Source organism: Moschus berezovskii, chromosome 23 (genome assembly GCF_049115385.1).
Source record: "Moschus berezovskii isolate FMDL1 chromosome 23, NW_MosBer_1.0, whole genome shotgun sequence".
Taxonomy (NCBI): domain Eukaryota; kingdom Metazoa; phylum Chordata; class Mammalia; order Artiodactyla; family Moschidae; genus Moschus; species Moschus berezovskii.
This window is the reverse complement of record NC_142482.1, coordinates 27,926,087-27,951,854: the sequence shown is the minus strand read 5'-3', so window position 1 is coordinate 27,951,854 and position 25,768 is coordinate 27,926,087. Positions and strand designations below refer to the sequence as shown.

General features: G+C 51.0%; 2 protein-coding genes across 2 annotated transcripts in view; one reads left to right on the top strand and one right to left on the bottom strand.

Annotated features, from left to right (window-relative positions):
• Positions 1–14: 14 nt before the first annotated feature.
• Positions 15–24,257, bottom strand: CIMIP3 (ciliary microtubule inner protein 3). Its single transcript, XM_088831233.1, has 4 exons — positions 23,878–24,257; positions 13,038–13,106; positions 6,270–6,482; positions 15–3,027 (listed from the first exon to the last, which is right to left on the bottom strand). The coding sequence occupies exons 1-4, from the start codon at positions 24,255–24,257 to the stop codon at positions 2,691–2,693; spliced, it is 999 nt and encodes a 332-aa protein (XP_088687359.1). The 3' UTR covers positions 15–2,690.
• C23H6orf132 (chromosome 23 C6orf132 homolog) overlaps positions 24,229–25,768 on the top strand; it is a 36,320-nt gene continuing 34,780 nt past the window's right edge. Inside the window, exon 1 of the mRNA XM_088831507.1 lies at positions 24,229–24,575. Within this exon, the coding sequence (XP_088687633.1) occupies positions 24,431–24,575 (145 nt within the window). The 5' untranslated portion in view covers positions 24,229–24,430. The remainder of the gene's footprint in view (positions 24,576–25,768) is intronic.

Here is a 25,768-nt window from a genome sequence, read left to right as displayed (position 1 = left end):
TGGGAGGAGTACTGAGGGTCTGAGTGGACAGCTCATGCTGTGGCCGCGTGAGAGAGGACCATGGCCTCCCCAGGCTGCTCTGTCTGCAGGACTCCTTCCCAGGACAGATACCACACCAGAGTGAGAGGATCCACGGGGCTGAATGATGCCAAGGAGAGGGAACATGGCGGGCAGGGGTGTAGAGGTAGAAGCCATGCCCGGAAGGGATGGGAGGGGTGGCAATCCCAGTCCCGACTGACTCGCTCCAACGTGCCCGTCTGCCCACTGGCCACCTCCACAGAAGCACAACAGAGCCCTGAGCATAGGTTCTGGGCCTCCAGAGACTGTCCCGCCCAGGCGGACCTGACCTTGGCTGGCTTCCGTCAAGGTGTCCTGGAAGCGTCGGCGGAGGCCGCTTTACCAAGATGAACCTCTAGGGGGCGACCTTCTCCAGGGGCGAGGAGGCGGCGTCAGTGAGCGCGTGCGGATTCGGGCCCCGCCCCCACTCCTCGAGGTTGTCGGGTCTGGGGGCGCAGAGATGGTTCTTGTTCATCTTTGTAGCCCAAGGGCCCAGCATGCGCTAGGTGTTCACCAGTGTCTGTGGGATGATTGTTGGGAGGTACAGCTTCGGGTGGTACGTAGACTGAAAACCTGCATTTATCTCTGCCTCTTTTGAAAAGCACACTGAAATGGCAATTCATTTCTAAAAGCTGCAGATCCAGAGAGACCAAGAAGAAGACTGCAGATGACAGGTTCTGATACGAACTTTGGACGAGAGAAACAGATGGACGAGTGGTGCCTTACCAGAGTGCGGAAGGTTGAAACTTGAGTGTGCTCAGAGAGCTGGAGGGGGGACTTCCCTGGTGGTCCAGTAGCTAAGACTCCGTGCTCCCAATGCAGGCAACCTGGGTTCAATCCCTGGTCAGGGAACTGGATCCCACGTGCCACAACTAAGAGGTCGCATGCTGCCACTAAAGATGCCCAGTGCAGCAGCTGAGACTGGTGCAGCCAAATAAATACGTTAAAAATAAATAAAATTTTAAATTCTCACCACAGGACTCTGGAAGCTCAGGAGGTGGGCACAGAAGGTGCCGTGGAGGCTGGGGTGCAGGACATGTAGGAAAGAAGTAGGGGTACTGGTGGGAAGTTTGTGTCAGGAGCAACGAGTTCCCCAGAGGCCCTCCTCAAGGCAGCAGAATGGACATCTTAAGGTGTCATCTCTCTCCTCCTGGCCCTGGAGGAAGGTTATTCTGAGACTTGAACTGGACAAGCTCTATCCTCGAGAGATAGCTCTAGAGGGCAGAAGGGCTGCTCTGGAAACTAGGAAGTTATGGCAAAGTCTGCATATGAAAAGTGAGACCCCTGCCCAGCTCCTTCCCACATTGGCTCCATGAACAATGGTAACGAGGAAGGAGAGACTTGATACAGATGCCAAATGGCCTGCTTCCAGCCAAGGATCACTAGACATTCGAGGAAAGCCTCTAATTTGAAAGACAGCCTACTTCAAATATAATACATAGAAAAACCTGAATCGTTTGCTGTTAGGTGATATTTAGGACACCCTCTCATCCTTTTTCTCTGGCGTGCCGTCTTCTTTTCAGAGAAGGGTTTCCAGGGAAATCTGGCCAGTGCATTGGCTGCTTGTCTGGGTCCCCAGCATCCTGTCTGTTCATCCCACACCAGCCCCCTTGTCTCCTGTTCCCTAGAAGTATGCACCACTGAATCCACCATTCTACCTGCAATAAGACATGATTCCTAGAAATGAAGCCAGTTGGAATCACTCAGTCGTCTGCTGGTAAATATTTAACTATTGGCTCTCTGGAAAAAAAGAAATCCTGTTTTATAGATGTTTGCTGGTTTCCTGGGTGTAAATACTTCCACTGCACTGGTTTCAAGCTACCAGCGTGAAGTCACTGATTGTGGAATTGGGAGCTGCCCACTGCCAGCTCTCACAGGCCAGTTTGAGCTGGCACCAGCAGGCCATTGGATCCAGCCTTGGGCGGCAGTGACCAAGGACTCACTCTGGCTAGGAGTCAAGCGCACTCTGCTTTTACTCTCCTTTTCCGTGAACCACGGCCCATGAGCCTAACTAACCTCAGCATCAGCTCTGCTGGACCAGAGGGGAGATTTGAGATGGGAATTCCATCCCTCACCAAAAAAACTACCAGTCAGAAGAGACAGTTTTATGTAAAATTAGGAGCTAGAGAGGAGGCTCCCTGGAGATCAGGTTCATTCCCTGCAGGACGTCCCCCTTCCCCAGTGGCTGCTCCAGCCCCAGATCACCATCGATTGATGTAGCTCTTGTTACTGGAAAGGGTGCCAAACCGGACCACAGACAGGGTGTGGCCAGCATGGGCTTTGCTTGGGACTCAAGCTCTGCAGGGGAGTTGGGGTTACTCTTGGGGTGAGCTGATGAGAATCAGGTCCTTCCAAGTCTTCGGGCACCTCTGGCCATAACCCTGCTTACAGCACCCCTGTGGCCTCAGTTTACCCATCCACAGCCACCCATTCAGATGCCAGGGAAAGAAAGAAGGAACTTTAATTGCTGCTGAAAAGCGAGACCTCCCTTTGCCATTGTTGACAGTGGGCAGGGCACAGCCGTCCTAGCCCGGGCACTTTCTGCTCCTCCAGGAGGGAGCAGCCCTTCCCCTTGGGGAACCAGCATTGTGGGGGTGAGGGTGCAGGGTAGGGGGCTTCTGACTGGCACAGGCCTACGAGCGCCACAAGACCAGGTTGGCAGGAGGCACATCGAAGCGCTTGCGGGTGTGGTCGGTGTCCCGGCGGTACAGGTAGCCGCAGGTGGGCTTCTGCAAGGTGTAGAAGGGGTTCAGGGAGTTGGAGTACTGGGAGGTGTAGAAATTGAACCTGAGCTTGTCCGGGTTCTGCCCTCTGGGGTCCACCACCACCGGCACGTAGGCTGCCGCCAGGGTCTGCTCACGGTCCTGCTTCCACGACAAGGACAGGGGACGGTGCGGAGCCTTCACCTTTTGGCCTGATGGCATCTTCGGCCCATGACTGGATACTGAGGATTTCTGTGAGTCCTGGGAGGAAGGAAAGAAGGGGAGAGCTGGGGACTTTGTGAGGGCCAAGGGAAGGAAGGAGGGGGCAGGGGCACTGCTGAGAGGCCCACAGAGCAACCCCTGGAGCCCAGCTCTGCTGGCCCTGGAGCTAGACACTTGCAGGCAGGCAGAAAGTCTTCAAGGTCCACCCACCTGCCCTGCTTCTGCAGACCTTGGTTTGCTTCTTCGAGACCTCGACCAGCTCAGAGGCTGGGAACCCGGGGTTCATCGCCAACCCCACACCTGCCCCGTCCCCCTGCATCCGGTCTGTCCATCAGTGTCACCCACATCCTTCTCTCCCTGGCCTCTGCTCCCGCTCCATCAGGTCTCCATCCTCTCTCCTACAAGGTGACTCCAGCTTTCTACCAATTCTTCCTGTTTCTTTATCTCTCGCTTTCCCAGCCTGCGTTTCACACACTGAATTAGTCTCTCTATTGGGTTGGCCCCAAAGTCCATAACATCCTACGGAAAACCCTGAATGAACTTTTGGACCAACCCAATATATTAATGGCCATAAGTATGGCTTGTCCTCAAAGCATCTTTTGCTGCCCAGAAAATAAAGGCCAAGTCTCCAACCTGGAAGGACAGGGCTCCCCCAAACCCTGAGTTCCAGCCATCCAGTCTGCCTGCCACTTCCTGGTCACACCTGGTCCTTCCAGGCATTCTCACCTTAGCTCAGGCTGTCCCCCCAGACTAGCCTGCCCTCTCCTCCATCAGGAATACTCTTTCTTGTTCAGCCCTGAGTCCCTTAAGAGCAGCGCTCACTCACCCTTACCCTTGACATAATAGCCTCCAAAATCCTATTCCTTCTCTTACTCCAGACCAAGACATTGAGCTAACGCTCAATAACTATTGGTTCAACAGAACTGGATTCTAGTAAGGGGTCGTTGGCCTTCCAACCAGCCAGTCCCGTTCTAATTTAGAACACTTCTCATTGTTACAGACTGCGTCTCCCACCCAACAATGTCTGCCCTTCACAGCCACTCTTGGGTGATTGGGTATGGAGGTCCACGCTCCTAGGAGGTCCCTGTTGCAGCCTTTATCTCATGGTTCCGTTCCGTCATTAATTGGTCCTCTGTTGCCACCCTCCTTGACCATCCTGTGACTGAATCATCTTCCTAACCTTTGAACCCCCATACCATCTCCCGGATCCTGGGTGCCCTCTCACTAGGAATCTTCATAGCTGTGACGGAACAACCCAAAGGCCAAGATCCCTGAGTGTCAGGAAGCTCTGTTGCACTCCCCCAGGCTGCAACTCTCAAGAAGACCCATTTCCTGTCTGCAGAGGCCCCAGGGAACTGGGAGGGAACCCCTAGCTGTAGAGCTATTGGAAGTTGAACCCCTGCCATCTGACAAAACCCCCACTACTCAAATCATAATGTATGTTCTGTTGTGTTTAATTTATAAACTATTTGCCCAACTCACACTTGCCCAGGGCTTTTCTCCAAGGCAGTCTCTGCTTCCATAAGTTCCCACCTAGCAATATATGACCCTCAGCCTTGCACTTCAAAATTCTCCCTTATCCTCCCACGCCAGCAGCTCTCATGGCACCTCCTCCAGGAAGCCTCAGATGCTGTGGCCTCTGCACCCCTCTCACCATCCTCCGTGCCTTCAGGCCCTCCTCCTGGGATGTGGTCTTTCGCTGGGCTGGGACTAGGATGAAGCAAGGCTATGCGTTTTCAGGAGGGGCTCATATTCAGACTCATGCAAGGGCACGGTAAGTGCTTCCCTTCAAATATTTTGCGCCCTAGGTCCTGTGCTTGTCTCATCTTAATCCCAAACAGTGGTTCTTGCTGGCTCTGGCTAATGTCCCAACAGCCTGTAAATGCTCTCAGAGATCAGCACCACATCCTATTAACCTGGAGAGAGGGGTGCACGAGCAGTCAGAAGCCTTCCCAGACCTGTCCAGGCTCAGCCTTAGGATGCAGAAGACAAACAGAGGGGCTCACACCGAAAATAAGGTATGAAGAGTCATAATCCATGCTCATACTTCACCACCACCCATGAGCACAGCGCCAAACTCTTTCAGTGGATTTCCTCTGAGAATCCTCACATTAACCCTTTAAAGAAGGTATCATTATGAGCCCCGTTTATAATTGAGAAAACAGAAGTCAGGACTGTATTCCCAAGTTTAGGGTCATGTGACTGGTGAGGAGCTAGGCTGTGATGGGAACCCAGGCCTGGCTGACTCCAGGGGCCACACCCTGTACCCCACAATACATGCCGTGTCCATAGCACTGTGGGGATAGAGCCTGCCAATTCATTTCTGTCTTCATTTCATCATCTTGCTGGCCCCTTGCTAGATGTGCTGGGAGGCAGGTGAGAGGCTAGGGTGACCCCTCCCCAGTCCCCAAGCTCACTGGTGAGAGAGGGTGGCCTGATGTCCCAGATGTGGCGGGGACACACTGTGGGGTTTTGAATGCTGGGTTTTGGTTCTGGGTCCTTGGACTTGGCACAGACAGGATGACACCCCAGGAGTGTAAGGTTTATTCTATGAATTATCTCTCAGCACAGCTGAGGATGTGACGTCAGTTGTTCTATCCAACCATGTTCCTCTTATGCCCCAGGCTCTGGGTGTACAAGCAGCAGAGACACTACACATATGAACACAAATATGAAGCTCTGGGGAACAGTGCTTCTCAGTCTCAGCCCTGCTGACACTTTGGGCTGGATACATCTGCCGTGGGGCTGTCCTGTGCATCAAAAGATGCTTAGCATCAGCCCTGGCCTCTGCCCACTAGCTGCAAGTAGCACCCCCTGCCAATTGTGACAGCAGAGAACATCTCTTGGTATTTCCAGCTCCTTCAAAGGGCAGTGAGAATCGGTGCTATAGAGTCCATGACAGTTTCCTTATCCTCAGCGTTGAGGCTGATAGCCTGGAGTTGTAGAATTTTCCTCTCCTGGGCCACACAGTGGCTCGGGTTTTTCGTGTTAAGCATAATCCGAAGATGTGGGTTTCTGGTCCTCCTGACAGGGCAGGGAGGCTCAGCATTTGCCTGTGGAGACAGGGAACTGCTGAGGCCCTGCCCCCCACCAGCCCCTGCTCCCCAGCAGCTCTTGGCCACCTGGGCCTTGCCCCTCAGGCTCCGGAGCTGGTGTGAGAGGTGACAGAGGCAGATGCTTTCAGAATTGTTGTGGGGGGCTCTTCCTGCAAGGGGAAGGGCTTGCAACACTCTTTACTAATAGGATCGAGAATCTACCAACTGCCAGGGACTAACCACTGACCTCTGCAAAAGCCCCAAAAGCCACTGTGAGATGTTATTCCCAACTTTCTGGCTTCCCTCGTGGCTCAGACGATAAAGAATCCACTTGCAATGCAGGAGATGTGGGTTCAGTCCCTGGGTTGGAAAGATCCCCCGGAGGAGGGCATGGCAACCCACTCCAGTGTTCTTGTCTGGAGAATCCCCATGGACAGAGGAGCCTCCTATCTTTCTAATGCAGAAACTGAGGCTCGGACAAATCTAAGCTTGGTCTAAGCACACGTGGTTAGTGAGTGGCGTGTAAGAACTTTGCAGAAGTTGTACAACTAGTGACCAGTTAGTGCAGGAACCAGGGTTTGAATCCTCCTCTCCTGCTCCGCCCCAGCCCAGACCCTGAGTCTCCCATCAGCTATGCCCCAACTGCTGCTGCTGCTATACTCGGGACCCTGCTTGGGCGACCCAGGACCCCCAGCACATCCAGGGATGAGGCTTGCACAGGAATTGGGGCAGAGGGACAGCCCCAGGAAGGAGCGAGGGAGGAGGAAGAGAGAAAGGAGGCAGCGGATGGGAAAAGGAGGAGGAAGCCAGGCAGCCCCAGCCTCGTCCCGCCCCTTCCGGGGGCCCAGCCAGGTTCCAGGTGACTAAGCTCCGAGAGCTGAGAACACCCCATCCCATGCTCAGCCCAGCACGGCCAGCTCTGGAGGGAGGGTGGGGCCCGACTGCATACTTTCCAGGTTAACATCTGGTTTCATTTAGCCGTCTCCTCCCCTCTCAGATCCTCCCTGTCAAATGCACAGTGTGTGTGCATTTAGAGAAGCGGTTCACACCTGGGGGTATTTCCTCCCCCACCCACCCCCCAGGGACATGTGGCAATGCGGGGAGACGTTTTCGGTGGTCACAACTGGGAAGTGCTACTGGTGTCCAGAAGCCAGGGATGCTGCCAAACATCCCACAGGACACTAGCCTTCCCTGCCCCGCCTATGGCAAAGAACCATCAGTTCAAATGCTGAGGTGGCGAAAACGAGCTTAGAGGTGGAAGGAAGGCCCCATCTCCCCTATCTGCTTTCTGCTGCCTTGAGCCCCCTACCCGTCCTGTTCCACAGGGGGCAATGAAGCTTAAAGGGCAAGGAGAGGGTCCCACCAGCCCTTTCGCTCCCTGCTGAATTGCACTCCCCTGTTTTCACTTGGGTTTTGAGTTAAGAGCCAAAAGAAGGAATCTGACGCCCTCCTTCCATGACCCCCACACCCGCAGGCAGACCCACCCAGGCTTTTTAGATACATCATGTATGCATCTGTCCCTTATACCCAGACCAAGAATGGGGAAGAGGGAGACTTCAGGGCGGCACTTTCTGAGTAAGGCAAGAAGACTTCATATGTGAAACGAGGTTCAATACTTCAGGCCCCTCTTCCGGCCCCCTGCCCATCTGCTGGCCTAGCCTGTGCCTGACATGCCACCATTTGCACCTCCCCTTTTTGTGGAAGGCCTTGTGCCCTGTCAAAATGCAAATAGCACTGGGTGAGGCAGCTGGTGAGGGCTCCCAGGGCACCTGATGCTGGAAATGTGCCCAGGCTTCGGAGTTTGAAGGTCTAAGCTCAGGACCTGATTCTGCCCTTACAGGTCGGGCATCCTCGGGCAAGTCACTGAACCTCTTTGAGCTTGACTTGCCTCATCTGCAAAATGGGTCTAATAAGGCTATCTACTGCACAGCTTGTGGTGGGGGCGCCATGAGTCGTGGGAGCTGTAAAAGAAAGTGGTAATTATCATCAGCCCCATCCAGAAGTTACATGGAGGTGTCACACATGCTTGAAGCTTTATGAGCACTTATTTGCCTTCAGTGCGGGGATGGGGACTCTGAAGGGAGTCAGTGAGGAGGCCAAGTTGAGAAGCCTCGGCTTCCTCAGGAAGCCTCTCCCACCCGCTGGGTACCTGCTCCTCTGGTAATTTATTTATCTTTGGCCACACCACGCAGCGTGCAGAACCTTAGTCCCCCAGCCAGGGATCGAACTCGGATGCCCTGTAGTGGAACCTCAGATTCCTAACCACCGGACCACCAGGGGAGTCTCTCCGGTAATTTACAATACTCTGCCTATTTTCCCGTCTACGAAGGAGAGCAGAGACTCTATCTCAAAGGGTTACTATGAGTTAATGGGATACTCTCCTTAAGGTGCCTGGACGTCTTTCAGTTCAGTTCAGTTCAGTTCAGTCGCTCAGTCGTGTCCGACTCTCCGCGACCCCATGAATCACAGCACGCCAGGCCTCCCTGTCCATCACCAACTCCCGGAGTACACTCAAACTCATGTCCACAGAGTCGGTGATGCCATCCAGCCATCTCATTCTCCGTCGTCCCCTTCTCCTCCCGCCCCCAACCTTTCCCAGCATCAGAGTCTTTTCCAGTGAGTCAACTCGTCTCATGAGGTGGCCAAAGTATTGCAGTTTCAGCTTTAGCATCAGTCCCTCCAATGAACATCCAGGATTGATCTCCTTTAGAATGGACTGGTTGGATCTCCTTGCAGTATAAGGGACTCTCAAGAGTCTTCTCCAACACCACAGTTCAAAAGCATCGATTCTTCGGCGATCAGCCTTCTTCACAGTCCAACTCTCGCAACCATACATGACCACGGGAAAAACCATTGCCTTGACTAGACGGACCTTGGTTGGCAAAGTAATGTCTCTGCTTTTTAATGTACTATCAAGGTTGGTCATAACTTTCCTTCCAAGGAGCAAGCGTCTTTTAATTTCATGGCTGCAATCAGCATCTGCAGTGATTTTGGAGCCCAAAAAAACAAAGTCTGACACTGTTTCCACTGTTTTTCCATCTATTTCCCATGAAGTGATGGGACCATGGACGTCTTTAGCCCTCAGTAAACGTTGACCAGCATTATTACTTATCGCAAGTGTGCCTAAGAGGTGGGGCCATGCAAACTAACGGTCCAGGAAGCCTCTCGGGGAAGTGAAGGGGCAGAGAACAAAGGAGCTGAATGGTGGTCACCTGCCCTCCCCACCCCACGCCCCACCCAGGGGGACAAGGACAGCTCCACAGCTGGGGAACAGGAGTTGGGCAGTGTCATTGGCACCTAAACCTTCGGGAAGAGTCCCTCAGCTCCCAGCTGCACAGGTGGGCTGGGCTGGGGCCTTCACACTCCTTCCTGCCAATCAAACGTCTTGCCACTTTGGGCTGCCCTGATCCCACACCATGATGTCATCCCACCTGGGACATCCTTGACCAGTGCCTTCCTTGGTGGTGATGAGATGGAACTTCTGGCAGCCAAGGGCTCCAGAGGTATTCAGGGACTCTTGGGAGGGTACTGGGACACCAAGTTAGGAGAACTTGTATGGGGCTGGGGGCATTGTGACACCCCTTTGACAACATAATTCCTTCTGTCTTCCTAAGGAGATACAGGGGCAGGGCTGGGGGCAGAAGTTTCAAGGTCTGGATGGTTCTTCCAACCTTAATACCTAGTCACTCCTCAATTCCTTCTTCCCATGGTGCCCAGGATTGGTGAGCTATGGGTAGTGGGGTGAATGGAGAGTGGAGGAAATCACTCTGTTTATTCAGGTGCCTTGGGGAGTCCTAATGTTCTCCCAGCCCCCCAAAAGGTCACAAGAAATCACTGGCATGGAAGAAATGTAAACCAGCTAACTCTCTATTCTCTTTCTTCATCTGTATCTGCCTTCTCAAGTATAGGAATGAAGGATGATGGATGAATGGATGGGTGGATGGATAGATGGATGGATGGATGGATGGACGGATGAATGGATGGGTGGATGGATAGATGGATGGATGGATGGATGGGTGGATGGACAGATGGATGGACGGATGAATGGATGGGTGGATGGATAGATGGATGGATGGATGGACACATGAACTCATGGATGGACACATGGATAGACAGAGGAGTAGGAAGCAGAGTGGGAGGTGGGCGGATGTGAGTAAGTCTCCCTTCTAAGTCTCTGTATTTGCTGTTCCCTTTCCTAAACCTCTTCAAACAAGGGCTTAGAAGATGAAGGGATGGATGGATGAGTGAGTAGACAGGTGGTTAGGTGGGGTGGCCACGGGTGAGTGGATAGGAAGAAGGTCCATGTGGATAGATGGTGGATCGTTGTATAGAGGATGGGACTGCAGGCTCAAAGCCAGACTTCGTGAGTTTGGATCCTGGCTCTACCATTTTACTAGTTGTGTGACCTTGGGCAAGTGTAAATAACTGACCTCTCTGTACTTCTGTTTACTCATCTATAAAATGGTTGGACTAAAGGTTCCTAGCTACTAATAATAGAGTAGGGCAAACACTTAGGACAGTGCCTGGCACAGAGGAAGCACTCAATAGATATTAGCTATTATTGGACTTCCCTGGTCCAGTGGTTAAAACTCTGTGCTTTCCAATGCAGGGGGCATGAGTTCAATCCCTGGTTGGGGATCTAAGATCCACATTACGCACAATGTGACCAATGAATAAATAAACAAAACTGGCTATTATTATGTGTGGGTAGGTAACTGTATTGAGGGGTAGGTGGCTGAATGGGCTGCCCTCTTGCCATCTTCAAAACCAGATGTCTCCCCGGACACACCTCGTTCGGATCCCATCTCCCCAACTTCAGACTTCCAGGAACATGGCAGAAATGCCCCATGTCGGACTGCCCTGTGCTTCTCCTGGGTCAGTGAGGAGGAAAGGAGGAGGCCCAGGGTGAGGGAGGCAGAACAGCTGGTGACTTCCTGCCCTCGGCCCACTGGCCAGGGCTGGGCGCAGGCCTGTTTCCTTCCTGGCACTGTCAGCACTGCCTGTTGAGTATGGCGTAGACTTTGGGGCCCCCAGGCAGACTGGGAGTTGGGGTGTTAATGACTTGTGTAAGCTGTGCTCAGATCCCACACCCTAATGGTAATGACCCCTAATTTCTGGAGAGGATGGGAGGGACCTGGAGGGGAGGCAGGCAGGGAGGAGGGGGAGGAAGGGCAGCCCTGGCAGAGCCTCTGATCTGGGATCTCCAGGGCTCTGGGCAGATGGTATCTTGCTTGGGAGAGGGTGGTGAGGAGGGCCTGCTGCGTGGTCAGTGCTGAGTTATATTGTTGTTATTGTTTCTAAGCCCCAGACAGCACTGAATCAGCCCTGCCTCCTGGACGCCCACCCTTTCTGACCTCTCTGCCACACCCCCAGCATGAGCTCATTCTATTCCTCATCATAATTCCTGGAAGGTAAGGAGGGTGATCTGCACCCCACAGCACTCAGTGGGTGTTTGGGAAGGATGGGGAGAGCTGGTGACACGCCGGGCTGACTTGTGGAGCCCAAGAAGATCCCCACCCCTTGCCACACACACCTGTCCTCTGTCCCTCTGCCCCTCCTGCCCTCTTTGCTGTTACAGTGCAGACATGTGGCTTTCAGGGTCCTGCTACCGTCTAGCTTTAAGGAGCCTACTTATTCGAACATCCTCTTTCCACTCCTCCTTGTCTGCTGTGTGATTTGGACAAATTACTTAACCTCTCTGACTGATCCTTACTTGAGTTTCCTTTGTTGGACTTCAAGTACAAACGACTGAGCTATTCCTACAGCTCACATCAGGGTGCCTTATCACCATTGGTCCATGAAGGCCCCCTCTTTTGTTATATTAATTTTCCCTCTTTATCTCCAGTCTCCAACCACATTCTCCACCCACGCCCACCAGAGGCAGCTATTCTAATGTTCTTAATAAGTATCTTCTTCTTCAAATGTGTTTTCAAAATACAGATTGTTGCTTTGTGTGCAGGTAGTGTTCATTTGCATAAGAGGTTTTGTATATTCTAGATCTCATTCTGTTGTTTATTTTGATCGCTCCCTTCTGTTTTTAAGATCCATCCGTGTTGCTGCATGAGCCTCATTCCTTGCTTCCGAAAGGCTCTGTATGCCTTTCCTCTGAGGTGTCTTCAACTCCCTATCTCCACAAACAGCACTGCAATGACATCACATCCACATGCCCTTATAGACCAGGGTGAAGGTTTCTCTGGGGCCTACTTCTAAGAGAGAATTGACTGGTCACAGGGTATGCGTAGATGTCATTTGGGGCTTCCCTGAAGACTCACTGGTAAAGAATCTGCCTGCCAATGCAGGAGACTCAGGTTCGATCCTTGGGTCAGGGAAGATCCCCTGGAGAAGGAAATGGCAACCCACTCCAATATTCTTGTCTGGAGAATTCCATGGACAGAGGAGCCTGGTGAGCTACAGTCCATGGGGTCATAAAAGAGTTGGACACGACTTAGCGACTAAACAACAATAGATGTCATTTCAAGTCTTTTTCCCTCCATCCACAAAATGGATGTATTATCCACTTCCTTTGTAGAGCTGACTTGCTGGTAGTAGGTTGGGACTTTCCTAGTGGTCCAGTGTTTAGGAGGACTCCACACTTCCACTGCAGGGGGCGCGGGTTTGATCACTGGTCAGGAAACTAAGCTCCCACGTGCCATGTGGTGTGGCCAAAAAATAAATGAAAAAAAAGTTGTTAAAGATGGTATTGGGTTAATGCACCTAGTCCACTGGCCCTGTGCCTGACACAGCAAAGATGCTTAGTGAATGGCAGACGCAGCTGCTATTACTTTCAGGTCTAAGGACGAGAGGGAGAGACAAGATGGACCCACGAAAGGCTGCATGGAAGCACACCCAGGGCTCAAAGTCCCCATTCAAGTGTTGGTCTTCAGAACACGTGGAAAGCGTACAGGGCTCTGCTGATTCCTAGCGGGTAGGGACGGATCCTGAAGGCTAGAAGCAGAGCACAGAGCCGGTGCAGAGGAGACGGCCATGCCCTGGGGAAATACTCCCTGCATCCAGTGCTCACCTCTCCTTCCCCGGGGCACCCCCGGCACAGGAGGCACCAGAGATCCTCGCCTGCTGTTCTGCCTCCGCTCTGCCAGCCAAGGAACACATTAATCAGATGAGAAACTACACCTGAGTGTTGGAGCGTACTGTGTGTCTTCACAGGGCTTCCCAGGTGACTCAGTGGTAAAGAATCTGCCTGCCAATACGGGGGCCACAGGAGAAGCAGTTTCAATCCCTGTGTCAAGAAGATCCCCTGGAGAAGGGCATGGCAACCCACTTCAGTATTTTGTCGGGATAATCCCGTGGACAGAGGAGACTGGTGGGCTACAGTCCATGGGGTCGCAGAGTCGTATATGACTAAGGGACTGAGCATGAGCATCCCACTTTACAGATGGAGAGACTGAGGCTCAGGAAGCCTGCATGGTCTCACAGGCATGCTGGCCCCCATCCAGTGTTCTTTTTTTAAAAAAGGGAAAATGCATTCCACGCTAAATTATGTTCTTTGGGACTTCTCTGGTGGTCCAGTGGTCTAAAAAAATCTGCCTTCCAATGCAGATTCGATCCCTGGTTGGGGAACTAAGATCCCACATGCTGTGGGGCATCTAACTAAGCTCATGTACCACAACCAGAGCACCTGTGGGCCGCAACTAGAGAAAGCTCTCTTACCATAACAAGGAACCCGCACAGCCAATATTAAAAAATAAATGATGTTTTTTACTATTTGAATTTTAAGTTAAGACAAATGATCGACCAACAGAGGACATTCAATTCAGTTCAGTCCCTTAGTCATGTCCGACTCTTTGCGACCCCATGAATCACAGCACACCAGGCCTCCCTGTCCATCACCAACTCCCGGAGTTCACTCAAACTCATGTCCATCGAGTCGGTGATGCCTTCCAGCCATCTCATTCTCTGTCATCCCCTTCTCCTCCGGCCCCCAATCCCTCCCAGCATCAGAGTCTTTTCCAGTGAGTCAACTCATCGCATGAGGTGGCCAAAGTATTGGAGTTTCAGCTTTAGCATCAGTCCTTCCAATGAACATCCAGGATTGATCTCCTTTAGAATGGACTGGTTGGATCTCCTTGCAGTCCAAGGGACTCTCAAGAGTCTTCTCCAGCACCACAGTTCAAAAGCATCAATTCTTCGGCGATCAGCTTTCTTCACAATTCAACTCTCACATCCATACATGACCACGGGAAAAACCATAGCCTTGACTAGATGGACGTTGGTTGGCAAAGTAATGTCTCTGCTTTTTAATATACTATCTAGGTTGGTCATAACTTTCCTTCCAAGGAGTAAGCAGCTTTTAATTTCATGGCTGCAATCAGCATCTGCAGTGATTTTGGAGCCCCCAAAAATAAAGTCTGACACTGTTTCCACTGTTTTCCCATCTATTTCCCATGAAGTGATGGGACCAGATGCCATGATCTTTGTTTTCTGAATGTTGGGCTTCAAGCCAACCTTTTCACTCTCCTCTTTCACTTTCATCAAGAGGCCTTTGAGTTCCTCTTCACTTTCTGCCATAAGGGTGGTGTCATCTGCATATCTGAGTTATTGATATTTCTCCCAGCAATCTTGATTCCAGCTTGTGCTTCTTCCAGCCCAGCATTCCTCATGATGTACTCTGCATATAAGTTAAATAAGCAGGGTGACAAGATACAACCTTGACGTACTCCTTTTCCTATTTGGAACCAGTCTGTTGTTCCATGTCCAGTTCTAACTGTTGCTTCCTGACCTGCACACAGGTTTCTCAAGAGGCAGATCAGGTGGTCTGGTATTCCCATCTCTTTCAGAATTTTACTGAAAAGTAAAAGCCCCACCTGTCATCCTAGCATTCCCCACCTGCTCCCCGCCCCAACTACCCCCACACTCCTCATCAGCTCCTCAGTCTTGGTCCCTGCAAACCCCTGGCTGTTCATTCACAAACACACCTTATCTACCTATAGTCACAATCTACATGAGATTTGGGGTTTTGTTTTTTGTACTAAACAATCTCTCTCTTTTTTAATATACACACATGATTTCAGATGGTGGGATGTGTTTTACAATGGAATATTTTTGCCTGGCTTTTGAACCTAACCTTGTAAACACTTACCCCACCCCATCTCCTAGGCCCCCGTGGAATTCTCCTTCTTGAGGTTCTTTGTTGAATAGGTACTGCTCTTGTGCAGCCTCTCCGGGCCTCTGTTCTGTCTGTTATTCTGTTCAGCATGTCCATGCCCAAAGTCAAGGCAGGGAACTGGGGTGAGAGCACGCAGGGACTAAGTACCCGCCATGAGTCAGACTCTCTGCTGGGTATTTTAACTCTCTATCTCATTGAATCTCATAACCACCTACATTAATAGCTTCTGTTTTACAGATGAACAAACTGAGGCTCAGAGAGCTGGTATCTCAGCCAAGGTCACACCCTTGCTAAACAACAGAGTCAGGATTCAAACCTATCCCCAGCAAGGATCTTTCCCATTCTGCCATGGTCCCACCCACAGAGCCCACGGTTACCAAGGGAAATGCATCCCTTCCCAGCACCCTCAAACACACCACTCCCCACTCAGGGCTGGATCTTGGCTCTTCATACTCTCACGCACCAGGTAATGACCTTGACCACCTTCTCAGGATGTAGGAGCCCACATTAGTCAGGTTTCCTCTTAGCCTGACCACATTTCCTGGCACCTGCCCAGCCCAGAGGAAGGCTGGGGTTGGGAGAGGGGATGGGTGGAGACTGAAGCCCATTCCACCCTGCAGGCTGAAGGGAACAGTGTCAGGAGCTGGTCTGGTAGAAGGCATCTCCAGCCTGGAACACGCGTTGGGATGAGGTGATCTGCAGCTCAGCGAATATGTGAATTGGCATGATAGGAGTTTTGACTTTTGCCCTTGCAGAGCTCGCCACAGAGACCGCGGGTGGGGATGAGGTGACTCTTGGCGTGTCCCAGCCTGCCCTTCCCGCACCCGGAGTGCACTCCCCGAGCCAGGAGTGTTTGGCTTTGTAGGAGGGGAGACCATCACCACTTTGACAAAACCCCCGGCTGGGTCTCTAGGGAGACTGCACCTGCCGGGCCCCCATCCCACCCCACATTCCAGAACCGGCCAGGAAAGTCGGCTCTTGGAGGTGACTAAGTAACTGCCAAGCCAAGATTTAATTACAGGATTGGGCTTTTGGCTGTTTGGAGGACAGCCTGTTATTTGGCTGTTTCTTTTCCTGAGGGACCAGGTGTGAGATGTCGTCATTAGCTGAACTGGAGCTACAACGGGGGGTTAAGCTGGACAGAGAATCAAGCCCTGAGCCTGCCCCAGGGAGCCCAGCCGCCAGGGTTGTCAGAAACGGCCCCCACCTCTCTACACACCGACATGGAGAAGGAATCTGGGTGAAACGGGGGTAGGGGGCAGGGAGAGCCCTGCTGTCTGCTCTGCAGCCTCAAGCCCTTCTGGATGTTCATGCGTCACCCTGGTTCCCCACTTTCCTCCACCCCAACCAAGGCTAACCCCTAAGGCAAAGGGACCAGAAGGGGAAGAAGTGAGCAAACACTTGAGGAGTGGCCCCTGGGTGCCAGGTCCTGTGCTGGCACTTCACAGCTATTATCTTATTTAATCTTCCTAATGACCCTCAGAAAGGATACTGTTATTACTCCCATGTTACAGATGAGGAAACGAGCTCACAGTTGTTTGTATTTCCCTATATGCAAGCTGTTTACCACGCCCTTCCCTTCTTCCTAAGAAGTGTCCCACAAACTAACAACTTTTTCTTTTTCTACCACCAGCACACATGTCCAAATCCCCTCCTGCTTATGTCAATTAACCAAATGATCAAGCAATTAACTGATCAGTTAGACAGCCTCCCATAGTCCCTCAGCCTACTCTTTCTCCTTCTCCTGGTCTCTCATCGAGCTGCTAAAGATCCTTACAAACAGCTTTACCACCAGTTACCCTTGCCTGCTCCATCACCTGGTAACCACCAACTCTAGGCCTGAACTTCTCAAACTATAACATGCTCCTGAATTACCTGGGGGTCTTGTTATATAACTCACTCATTTTGTAATACAGCAGAAACTAACAACATTTTAAATCAACTATACTGCAATAGAATTAAAAAAAAAACTGCTTAAATTACACTCTCAATATATATTGCAGATCTTCTGCTGGGTACCTTAATGCAACAGCTCACTGAATCTCATAATAATTTTAAATTAACAGCTTATTTTCAGTTCAGTTCAGTTCAGTTCAGTTCATTCGCTCAGTCGTGTCCGACTCTCCGCGACCCCATGAATCACAGCACGCCAGGCCTCCCTGTCCATCACCAACTCCCGGAGTTCACTCAAACTCATGTCCACAGAGTCGGTGATGCCATCCAGCCATCTCATTCTCCGTCGTCCCCCTCTCCTCCCGCCCCCAACCTTTCCCAGCATCAGAGTCTTTTCCAGTGAGTCAACTCGTCGCATGAGGTGGCCAAAGTATTGCAGTTTCAGCTTTAGCATCAGTCCTTCCAATGAACATCCAGGATTGATCTCCTTTAGAATGGACTGGTTGGATCTCCTTGCAGTATAAGGGACTCTCAAGAGTCTTCTCCAACACCACAGTTCAAAAGCATCAATTCTTCGGCGATCAGCTTTCTTTACAGTCCAACTCTCACATCCATACATGACCACGGGAAAAACCACTGCCTTGACTAGATGGACGTTGGTTGGCAAAGTAATGTCTCTGCTTTTTAATATACTATCAAGGTTGGTCATAACTTTCCTTCCAAGGAGCAAGCGTCTTTTAATTTCATGGCTGCAATCAGTATCTGCAGCTTATTTTACAGATGATCAAATGGACGTCTCGAGAGGTTGCTCAACATCTGGAATGGAGCCAGAGATCCTATATTTCTAGTAAAATCCCAGGTGATGCAGAGGCTGGTTTGTGGTGGGTCCATTTGTTGTTGTTCAGTTACTAAGTCATGTCTGACTCTTTTGCGGGTCGCATGGACTGTAACCTGCCTGGCCCCTCTGTCCATGGGATTTCCCAGGCAAGCATACTGGATTGGGTTGCCATTTCCTTCTCCAGGGGATCTTTCCAACCCAGGGATCAAACCTGAGTCTCCTGATTCTTTCCCACTGAGCCACCAGGGAAGCCCCATGGTGCTTCTAGACTAAACTCTCCTGCCGAGTTATTTTTTAATTTAAATTTTTGAATATATTTCCCATGGTTTGAAAATTAGAAAGCATAAAACAGCATTCGGTGAGAATTCTCCCTCCCATTCTCTTTGCCCAGTTCCCACCACATCCCCCTAGTAACCACGTTTACTAGTTTCTTAGGTTATCTTTCCTTAGTGTCTCTGTGCCAATACAAGCACATAAGATTATACATAGTGAAAGTGAAGTCGCTCAGTCGTGTTCAACTCTTCGCGAACCTATGCACGGTAGCCTACCAGGCTCTGCCGTCCATGGGATTTTCCAGGCAAGAATACTGGAGTGGGCTGCCATTTCCTTCTCCAGGGGATCTTCCCAACCCAGGGATCGAACCCGGGTCTCTTGCGTTGCAGACAGATGCTTTACCGTCTGAGCCACCTATCCTGCCCGAAATGGTAAAACACACACACACACACACGTACACATGGTTTTGTCAACAGTTTATCTGGTAGAAAACTGGACACAGTCAGCTGACTCATTCATTTTTAGAGTTGCATGATTATTCCATTGTGTGATTATGCCATCATTTATTTAACCAGTCATCTTTAACTGGACAATCTGGGTTGTTTCTGCCTTTTTAAGCCCGTCACACCCTGGCTGACCTTGCTGTGACCTCTCTTCCATCTCCCAATTCCTAGTTCCACCACCCTGAGCCCTTGCAGAGGTCTTCTCCCTGCCTGCCTGCCCTCCTCAGATCCTCCAGCCCATCCTGTTTGCTCCTACTCTGAACCTCTGTGAATCCCATTGTCAGTCTCCCCTCTTCACCTACCTCCCCACCCTTCACCTGTCCACGTGTCTCTCAATGTCTCCCCAAATGGACTACAGCAACTTGAACTCAGGAACCATGACTCTGATTTCTCTGGATCCTTCATAGTCCAGAGCTGGGCACACAGACGTTTTCAAGATTATTTATGGGAACTTCCCTGGTGCTTCAGTGGCTAAGACTCTGAGCTCCCAATGCAGAGGGCTCAGGTTCAATCTCTGGTCAGGGAACGAGACTCCACATGCCACAACTAAGATCTGCCGCAGCCAAATAAATATTTAAAAACAAGAATATTATTTATATGGTGGAAGTTGTGTACGAATGGAGTTGCTGGATGGTGACTCTCCTGGGGATGGTTCAGGGTGTAAGAGCCGAGGAGCTACCCAAGGTGGGAAGTCTCCAAGAAGGAAGCCCCTATCTCGTGCCTGAGTGTCTAGAGCACTTGACTGGGTTGTGATGATGTCCAGGGCACGGTGCGGTATCAGGAGTCCCTTCCCGAGTGGACAGTGGGAGGAGCCATGATATAGAGGTAGGGGGTGGAGGGGCGGATCCTGTGGGTATGTGTGGATGCCCTTCCCGTCTGTCAACATCCTTGTCATCCTTCAGAGGCCAGCTCAAGCTTCAGTTCTTCCGAGAAGCCTTCCTGGACCTCTCCAGGAAGCCCATGCTATTCTCCCCTCCTCTGAATTCCTGCTGTGTATGTATCACTGGCAGCAGTCACTGTTCTGTACTTCGTCATCATGCTCTGCCACCTTGAATCATGTAAACCCAGTTCCCTGATGAGACCCCAAGACCCTGCAAGGTAGAAATAAGACTTCTATAATTCTCTTCTAGCTCCAGTTATCTCAAACCTTCAGCACAGCAACAGGCAACTGGGAAGCCTCCACACATACTCTGAACAGGAACTGGTTCCAGCAGTGCCCTAGGAGTGGGTGGGGTAGGACAAGGTTGACCACAAATGTGTCACCAATCAAAAACATTTGGGGAACACAGCGTCTTTAAAGATGCTCTGTCCCTCAATTTGTTTCTTGGTGGGAAAACGATAACCTCCCAGCCACAAGCCCTGAGGGCCCCTCTCATCCTATCCCTTGACACTGGAGTGGACTTTTCAAGAATGCCACTGTCATGAAAAACAAAAGCAGAGGATTGCCCTAAATTACGAGATTAAAGGAGCACGACCAGCAAAAGCAACGGGTGAGTCTCTTTTAAAAAAAAAAAATTTATTTGGTTGTGCCAGGTCTCAGTTGCGGCATGAGGGATCTTCGTTTTGGAATGTGGGACCGTTTAGTTCTGGCACGCAAGCAAACTCTTAGTTGTGGCTTGTGGGATTAAGTTCCCTGACCAGGAATTGAACCTGGGCCCCCTGCACTGGGAGCAGGAAGTCTTAACCAACTGGACCACCAAGGAAGTCCCACAATGTGTGAATCCTGATTGAATTGCGGGTTGGAAAAAAAATCAAAACTAAAATGACACCTTGGGGGATAACTGGGAAATTTTTAATGGGGAGTATATTTTAGATATTAATAGTGTATCGATCGATGTTAAATTTCTGGTGTGTGATAACTGCATTGTGGTCATTAAGGAGAATGTCCTTAATCTTAGGCAATGGCTATTGAAGTAGTGATCAGGGTGGGGAGATATGCCACCATACCCACACCTGTGTACTGTCAGCAAAATGAAAATGAAGTGTGTGTGTGCATGCAGGTGGTCATTTTACTGTTTCAATGTCTTCAAAATGAAGTTTGGAGGGGAAAGGTCTGTGGTAAAAGAGGGGTGCCATTCCAACTGTCTGGGAGAAGGAGGAGGGGAAATGCAGCCGGGGGTTCTGATGGGGTAGCTCAGGGGAAGCACTTCGACTCTGTGACTTGATTACTGCCCCTCCCCCAACACACACACTAGCCTTCCACCCCTGGTACCCAGAAAGCATTCAAATCTAATCTCCCCACCACCCCCCCCGCTCCTGCCCCCATGGCCTGACTCTCTGAATCTTCCACAAAGTGTCTCAGGTCCTCAGCTGATGGGACCTCCCCTGGTGCAAGGCCACCCCCTGGCCGAGCTAGAAGAGTACCTGAAGCATCTTAAAGATGCACAGCTCGTCTCCCTGGAGAATAAACTGAACCTCGGTGGGCTTGACCCACCAGAAGTTTTTAAAAATTACATTCACTTAGAGGGTGAACATACAGAAGAACTGTACAAAAAAGATCTTCACGACCCAGATAATCACAATGGTGTGATCAGTCACCGAGAGCCAGACATCCTGGAATGTGAAGTCAAGTGGGCCTTAGAGAGCATCACTATGACCAAAGCTAGTGGAGGTGATGGAATTCCAGTTGAGCTATTTCAAATCCTGAAAGATGACGCTGTGAAAGTGCTGCACTCAACATGCCAGCAAATTTGGAAAACTCAGCAGTGGCCACAGGACTGGAAAAGGTCAGTTTTCATTCCAATCCCAAAGAAAGGCAATGCCAAAGAATGCCACACAATTGCACTCATCTCACACACTAGCAAAGTAATGCTCAAAATTCTCCAAGTCAGGCTTCAGCAATACATGAACTGTGAACTTCCAGAGCTTCAAGCTGGTTTTAGAAAAGGCAGAGGTACCAGAGATCAAATTGCCAATATCCTCTGGATCATCGAAAAAGCAAGAAAGTTCCAGAAAAACATCTATTTCTGCTTCATTGACTATGCCAAAGCCTTTGACTGTGTGGATCACAACAAACTGGAAAATTCTGAAAGAGATGGGAATACCAGACCATCTGACCTGCCTCTTGAGAAACCTATATGCAGGTCAGGAAGCAACAGTTAGAACTGGACATGGAACAACAGACTGGTTCCAAATAGGAAAAGCAGTACGTCAAGGTTGTATATTGTCACCCTGCTTATTTAACTTATATGCAGAGTACATAATGAGGAACGCTGGGCTGGAAGAAGCACAAGCAGGAATCAAGATTGCCGGGAGAAATATCAATAACCTCAGATATGCAGATGACACCACCCTTATGGCAGAAAGTGAAGAGGAACTCAAAAGCCTCTTGATGAAAGTGAAAGAGGAGAGTGAAAAAGTTGGCTTAAAGCTCAACATTCAGAAAACGAAGATCATGGCATCTGGTCCCATCACTTCATGGGAAATAGATGGGGAAACCGTGGAAACAATGTCAGACTTTACTTTTTTGGGCTCCAAAATCACTGCAGATGCTGATTGCAGCCATGAAATTAAAAGACGTTTACTCCTTGGAAGGAAAGTTATGACCAACCTAGATAGTATATTAAAAAGCAGAGACATTACTTTGCCAACCAAGGTCCGTCTAGTCAAGGCTATGGTTTTTCCCGTGGTCATGTATGGATGTGAGAGTTGGACTGTGAAGAAAGCTGATTGCTGAAGAATTGATGCTTTTGAACTGTGGTGCTGGAGAAGACTCTTGAGAGTCCCTTGGACTGCAAGGAGATCCAACTAGTCCACTCTAAAGGAGATCAATCCTGCGTGCTCATTGGAAGGACTGATGCTGAAGCTGAAACTCCAATACTTTGGCCACCCCATGCGAAGAGTTGATTCACTGGAAAAGACTCTGATGCCGGGAGGGATTGGGGGCAGGAGGAGAAGGGGACAACAGAGGATGAGATGGCTGGATGGCATCAGCAACTCTATGGACATGAGTTTGAGTAAACTCTGGGAGTTGGTGATGGACAGGGAGGCCTGGCGTGCTGTGATTCATGGGGTCGCAAAGAGTCGGACACGACTGAGCGACTAAACTGAACTGAACTGAGAGGGTGAAAGGGAACCCTTGGACACTGTTGGTGGGAATGTAAACTGGTGAAGCCACTATGGAAAACAGTATGGAGGTTCTCAAAAAAATAAAAATAGAACTACTATGTGATCCAGCAATTCCACTCTTAGGTGAAAAAAATGAAAAAACCAATTCCAAAGCTATATGCACCCCAATGTTCACAGAAGCGTTATTTACAATAGGCAAGACATGGAGGCAGCCTAAGTGTCTATCAACTGATGAATGGATAAAGAAGATATTTTATTTATAAGTATACATATAAGTATATATACATGATACACACAATGGAATACTTTTGTTGTTGTTTAGTTGCTTAGTTGTGTCTGACTCTTGTGTGACCCCATGGACTGTCACCCATCAGGCTCCTCTGTCCATGGGATTTTTCCAGGCAAAAGTACTGGAGCGGGTTGCCATTTCCTTCTCTAGGGGGTTTTCCCTGACCCAGGGATTGAACCTGTGTCTCCTGCATCGTAGGCAAATTCTTCACCACTGAGCCACCACTCAGCCATAAAAAGAATGGAAACTTACCATTTGCCACAACATAGAAGAACCTAGAGAGTATTATGCTTATAAAGTCAGACAGAAAGCAAATACTAAATGGTTTCACATATTTGTGGAATCTAAAAAATAAAGCGAACGAATGTAACAAAACAGAAACAGACCCACAGACAGAGAGAACAAAACTATTAATAGTTGGGGGGGGGGGGGTTAGTGGAGAAGGAAGGAGGGAAGGACAATATAGGGGTAGAGAATTAAGAGGCACAATCTACTATGGATAAAATAAGCTACAGGACCTATTTTCAGCACAGGGAATATAGCCGATATTTTATGATAATTTTAAATGGTATATAATCTATAAAAATATTAAATCACTATGTTGTACACCTGAAAATAATACAGTGTTGTGATTCAACTGTATTTCAATTAATACATATATATTCACAACTTCACAGAAAAAACCGAATTTGATGTTAAAAAAAAAAAACGCGCCAAGATTTAGTCATTCTGCATTCCCTTTGGAGCTTGTCAATGAGGATATTTTCCACCCTAGTCATCAGACTGGGACACTAGTTTATTGCTTTTATTTATCGCTTTTCCCTTTTTTTCCTATGGGCATTTCCTTACAGGCATGGATGAGTGCCGGCCCACTCTTCCAGGGCCTCTAGGAGCCATCGGCGTGCGCGCTGCGGCCAGCCGGCTCCCCAGAGCTGGGCGCACGAGCTGTTGCCCAAGTTCCGGACTGTCCCGCTCGCGCGTCGCCTGGGAAGCGGGGGCCTGGCCGCCCCCGTCCCTTCCTCCGGGGAGGGGGCGGAGGAGGCCGGGAGGCGACCGCGGGGAGGGGGCGGGTCGTCTCCGCGCTGGGCGTGGGCTGGGCGAGGCGCCCCGGCCCACCGGGACCCGCCAACAATGGCCAGTTGTGGAAGGAGGCGGCAGGAATGCAGCCGGGGGAGTCGGGCGGCGGGGCGGCGGCGGCCGGGGGCGGGGCCGGGGCGCGGCGGCAGCCTCTTACCTGTGCAGGTAGCTCGCATTTCTCGGCGAGCGGCGGCGCCCCCAGCACCTGTCGCCCGGTGCGCGGGCGGGGAGGGCGGCGCGGGGCATGGCCTGGTAGAGGCCCCCGGGGAGACGGTGCGGAGTCCAGTCCCGAGCAGGGCAGGCGAGGGAGGGACGGTCCTCCCCCGGCGCCCGCGCGGCCGGCGGCACAATGAAAAAGAACCCGACGGTGCAGGGCACTTTCAGCAAACTCTTCGGCAAGAAGCATGCCAACCCGCCCGCCACCTCCCTCTACGCCACCAACCCCCCCTGGATCTTCACCCAGGAGGCCCCAGAGGAGGGGACCCGGGGCTTTGGTGAGTGCGCCCGGGAGCGGGAACGCGCGGGGGCCTGCGCGTGGTACCCCCCGCCAAGGGCGGCCCTCTCCCCGGGCTCTGGTGATCCGCGGCCGCGAGGGCGGGAGACGCGCCAGCGCGGAGGGGAAGCAACGCGTTTGAACCTGTGCGCTGGCCGGGCTGGAGCCTTCGGCAAAGGGAGGTCTCTGGGAAAGGGAAGGAGGGGCCCCTCCCCACCGCAAGGTCAGAGATCTTTGAGGGGGAGGCCGCATCTGATCCTTGTCCCTCTCCCGAGGTGTTTGTTTTCCCTTCTCGGAGGAAGTTGTGTTTGCTTTATTGTTGCCAGAAAGGATTCCTGGGGTTTGCGGTGCCCTCCCTCACGCTTCCCCCTGCAGTTCTGTTGAGTCTGAAGTCTTGCCTGGATCTGAGGACTTGGGGGTGGTCCCTTCAACCCCTACTCTTTCTGCTTCCTCCGTTCCCCCTCTCCCAGTTCCCAGCCGGGCCTCCCCTGGCCTGGCTTTGCAGGCAGAGAAGGAGCTGCTATCTGAGTGCCCACACACCCGCCTCTACCCTGAGGAGGCCCAGAGCCCTGCTGCCAGCAGGATAGCAGGCTGTGCCAGTCACCCAGTCTCTTTCTGGGATCATAGGCCCTTGTCAGGTCAACCTCGGGTGCCTATGAATGAAGCCCCTCCTGACTGCCAGATGCCCTTGGCCCCTGAGTCAGGTTGATGTGTCTGCAGGTATTTGAAAACATCATACCTGCCCTGCCTTTGGGCTCTTCCTGTAGGTCATCTGATCACTGCATCTTTCTGCAATTTGTACCCTCTATAACTGAGAGGGAATCTAGTCGGGTGAGGCCAGGAATTCACTTCGTGTGTCTGATCTGAGGTTCTGGGCCCAACGAGGGTCACCCATCACTGCTTTAGCTCACCTGCCTTCATTGTCACCCTGTTACCTTCACTGACCTTTATGGCCACAGTATGGGGACCCCCAGGGGATGTCACAGCCTCAGCCCCTGCTCTTGGATTCAGCTTAGCCCCCAGCTTATCAGGAGCAGGACACAAGACACCCGGACAAGAGAGGGCAAATGAGACATTGCCTCTCTCTGACCCAAGGATGGCTGGCTGGTGAACAGAGATGACCAAATGCCGTTTAGCCCTTTCTGAGCCTTTGCTATAAAAGAGTAAGTGCAAAAGGAACAGAGAGGTGACCTC

Coding starts and splice junctions, on each gene's coding strand:
- CIMIP3 (XM_088831233.1), bottom strand. CDS start 24,257: ATGCGAGCTACCTGCACAGGTAAGAGGCTGCCGCCGCGCCCCGGCCCC. Junction 6,483..13,037: donor GGTGCCCCGGGGAAGGAGAG/GTGAGCACTGGA, acceptor TCCGAGCCTCAG/TTTCTGCATTAGAAAGATAG. Junction 3,028..6,269: donor CAGTGGCTTTTGGGGCTTTT/GCAGAGGTCAGT, acceptor CTTCTTTCCTTC/CTCCCAGGACTCACAGAAAT.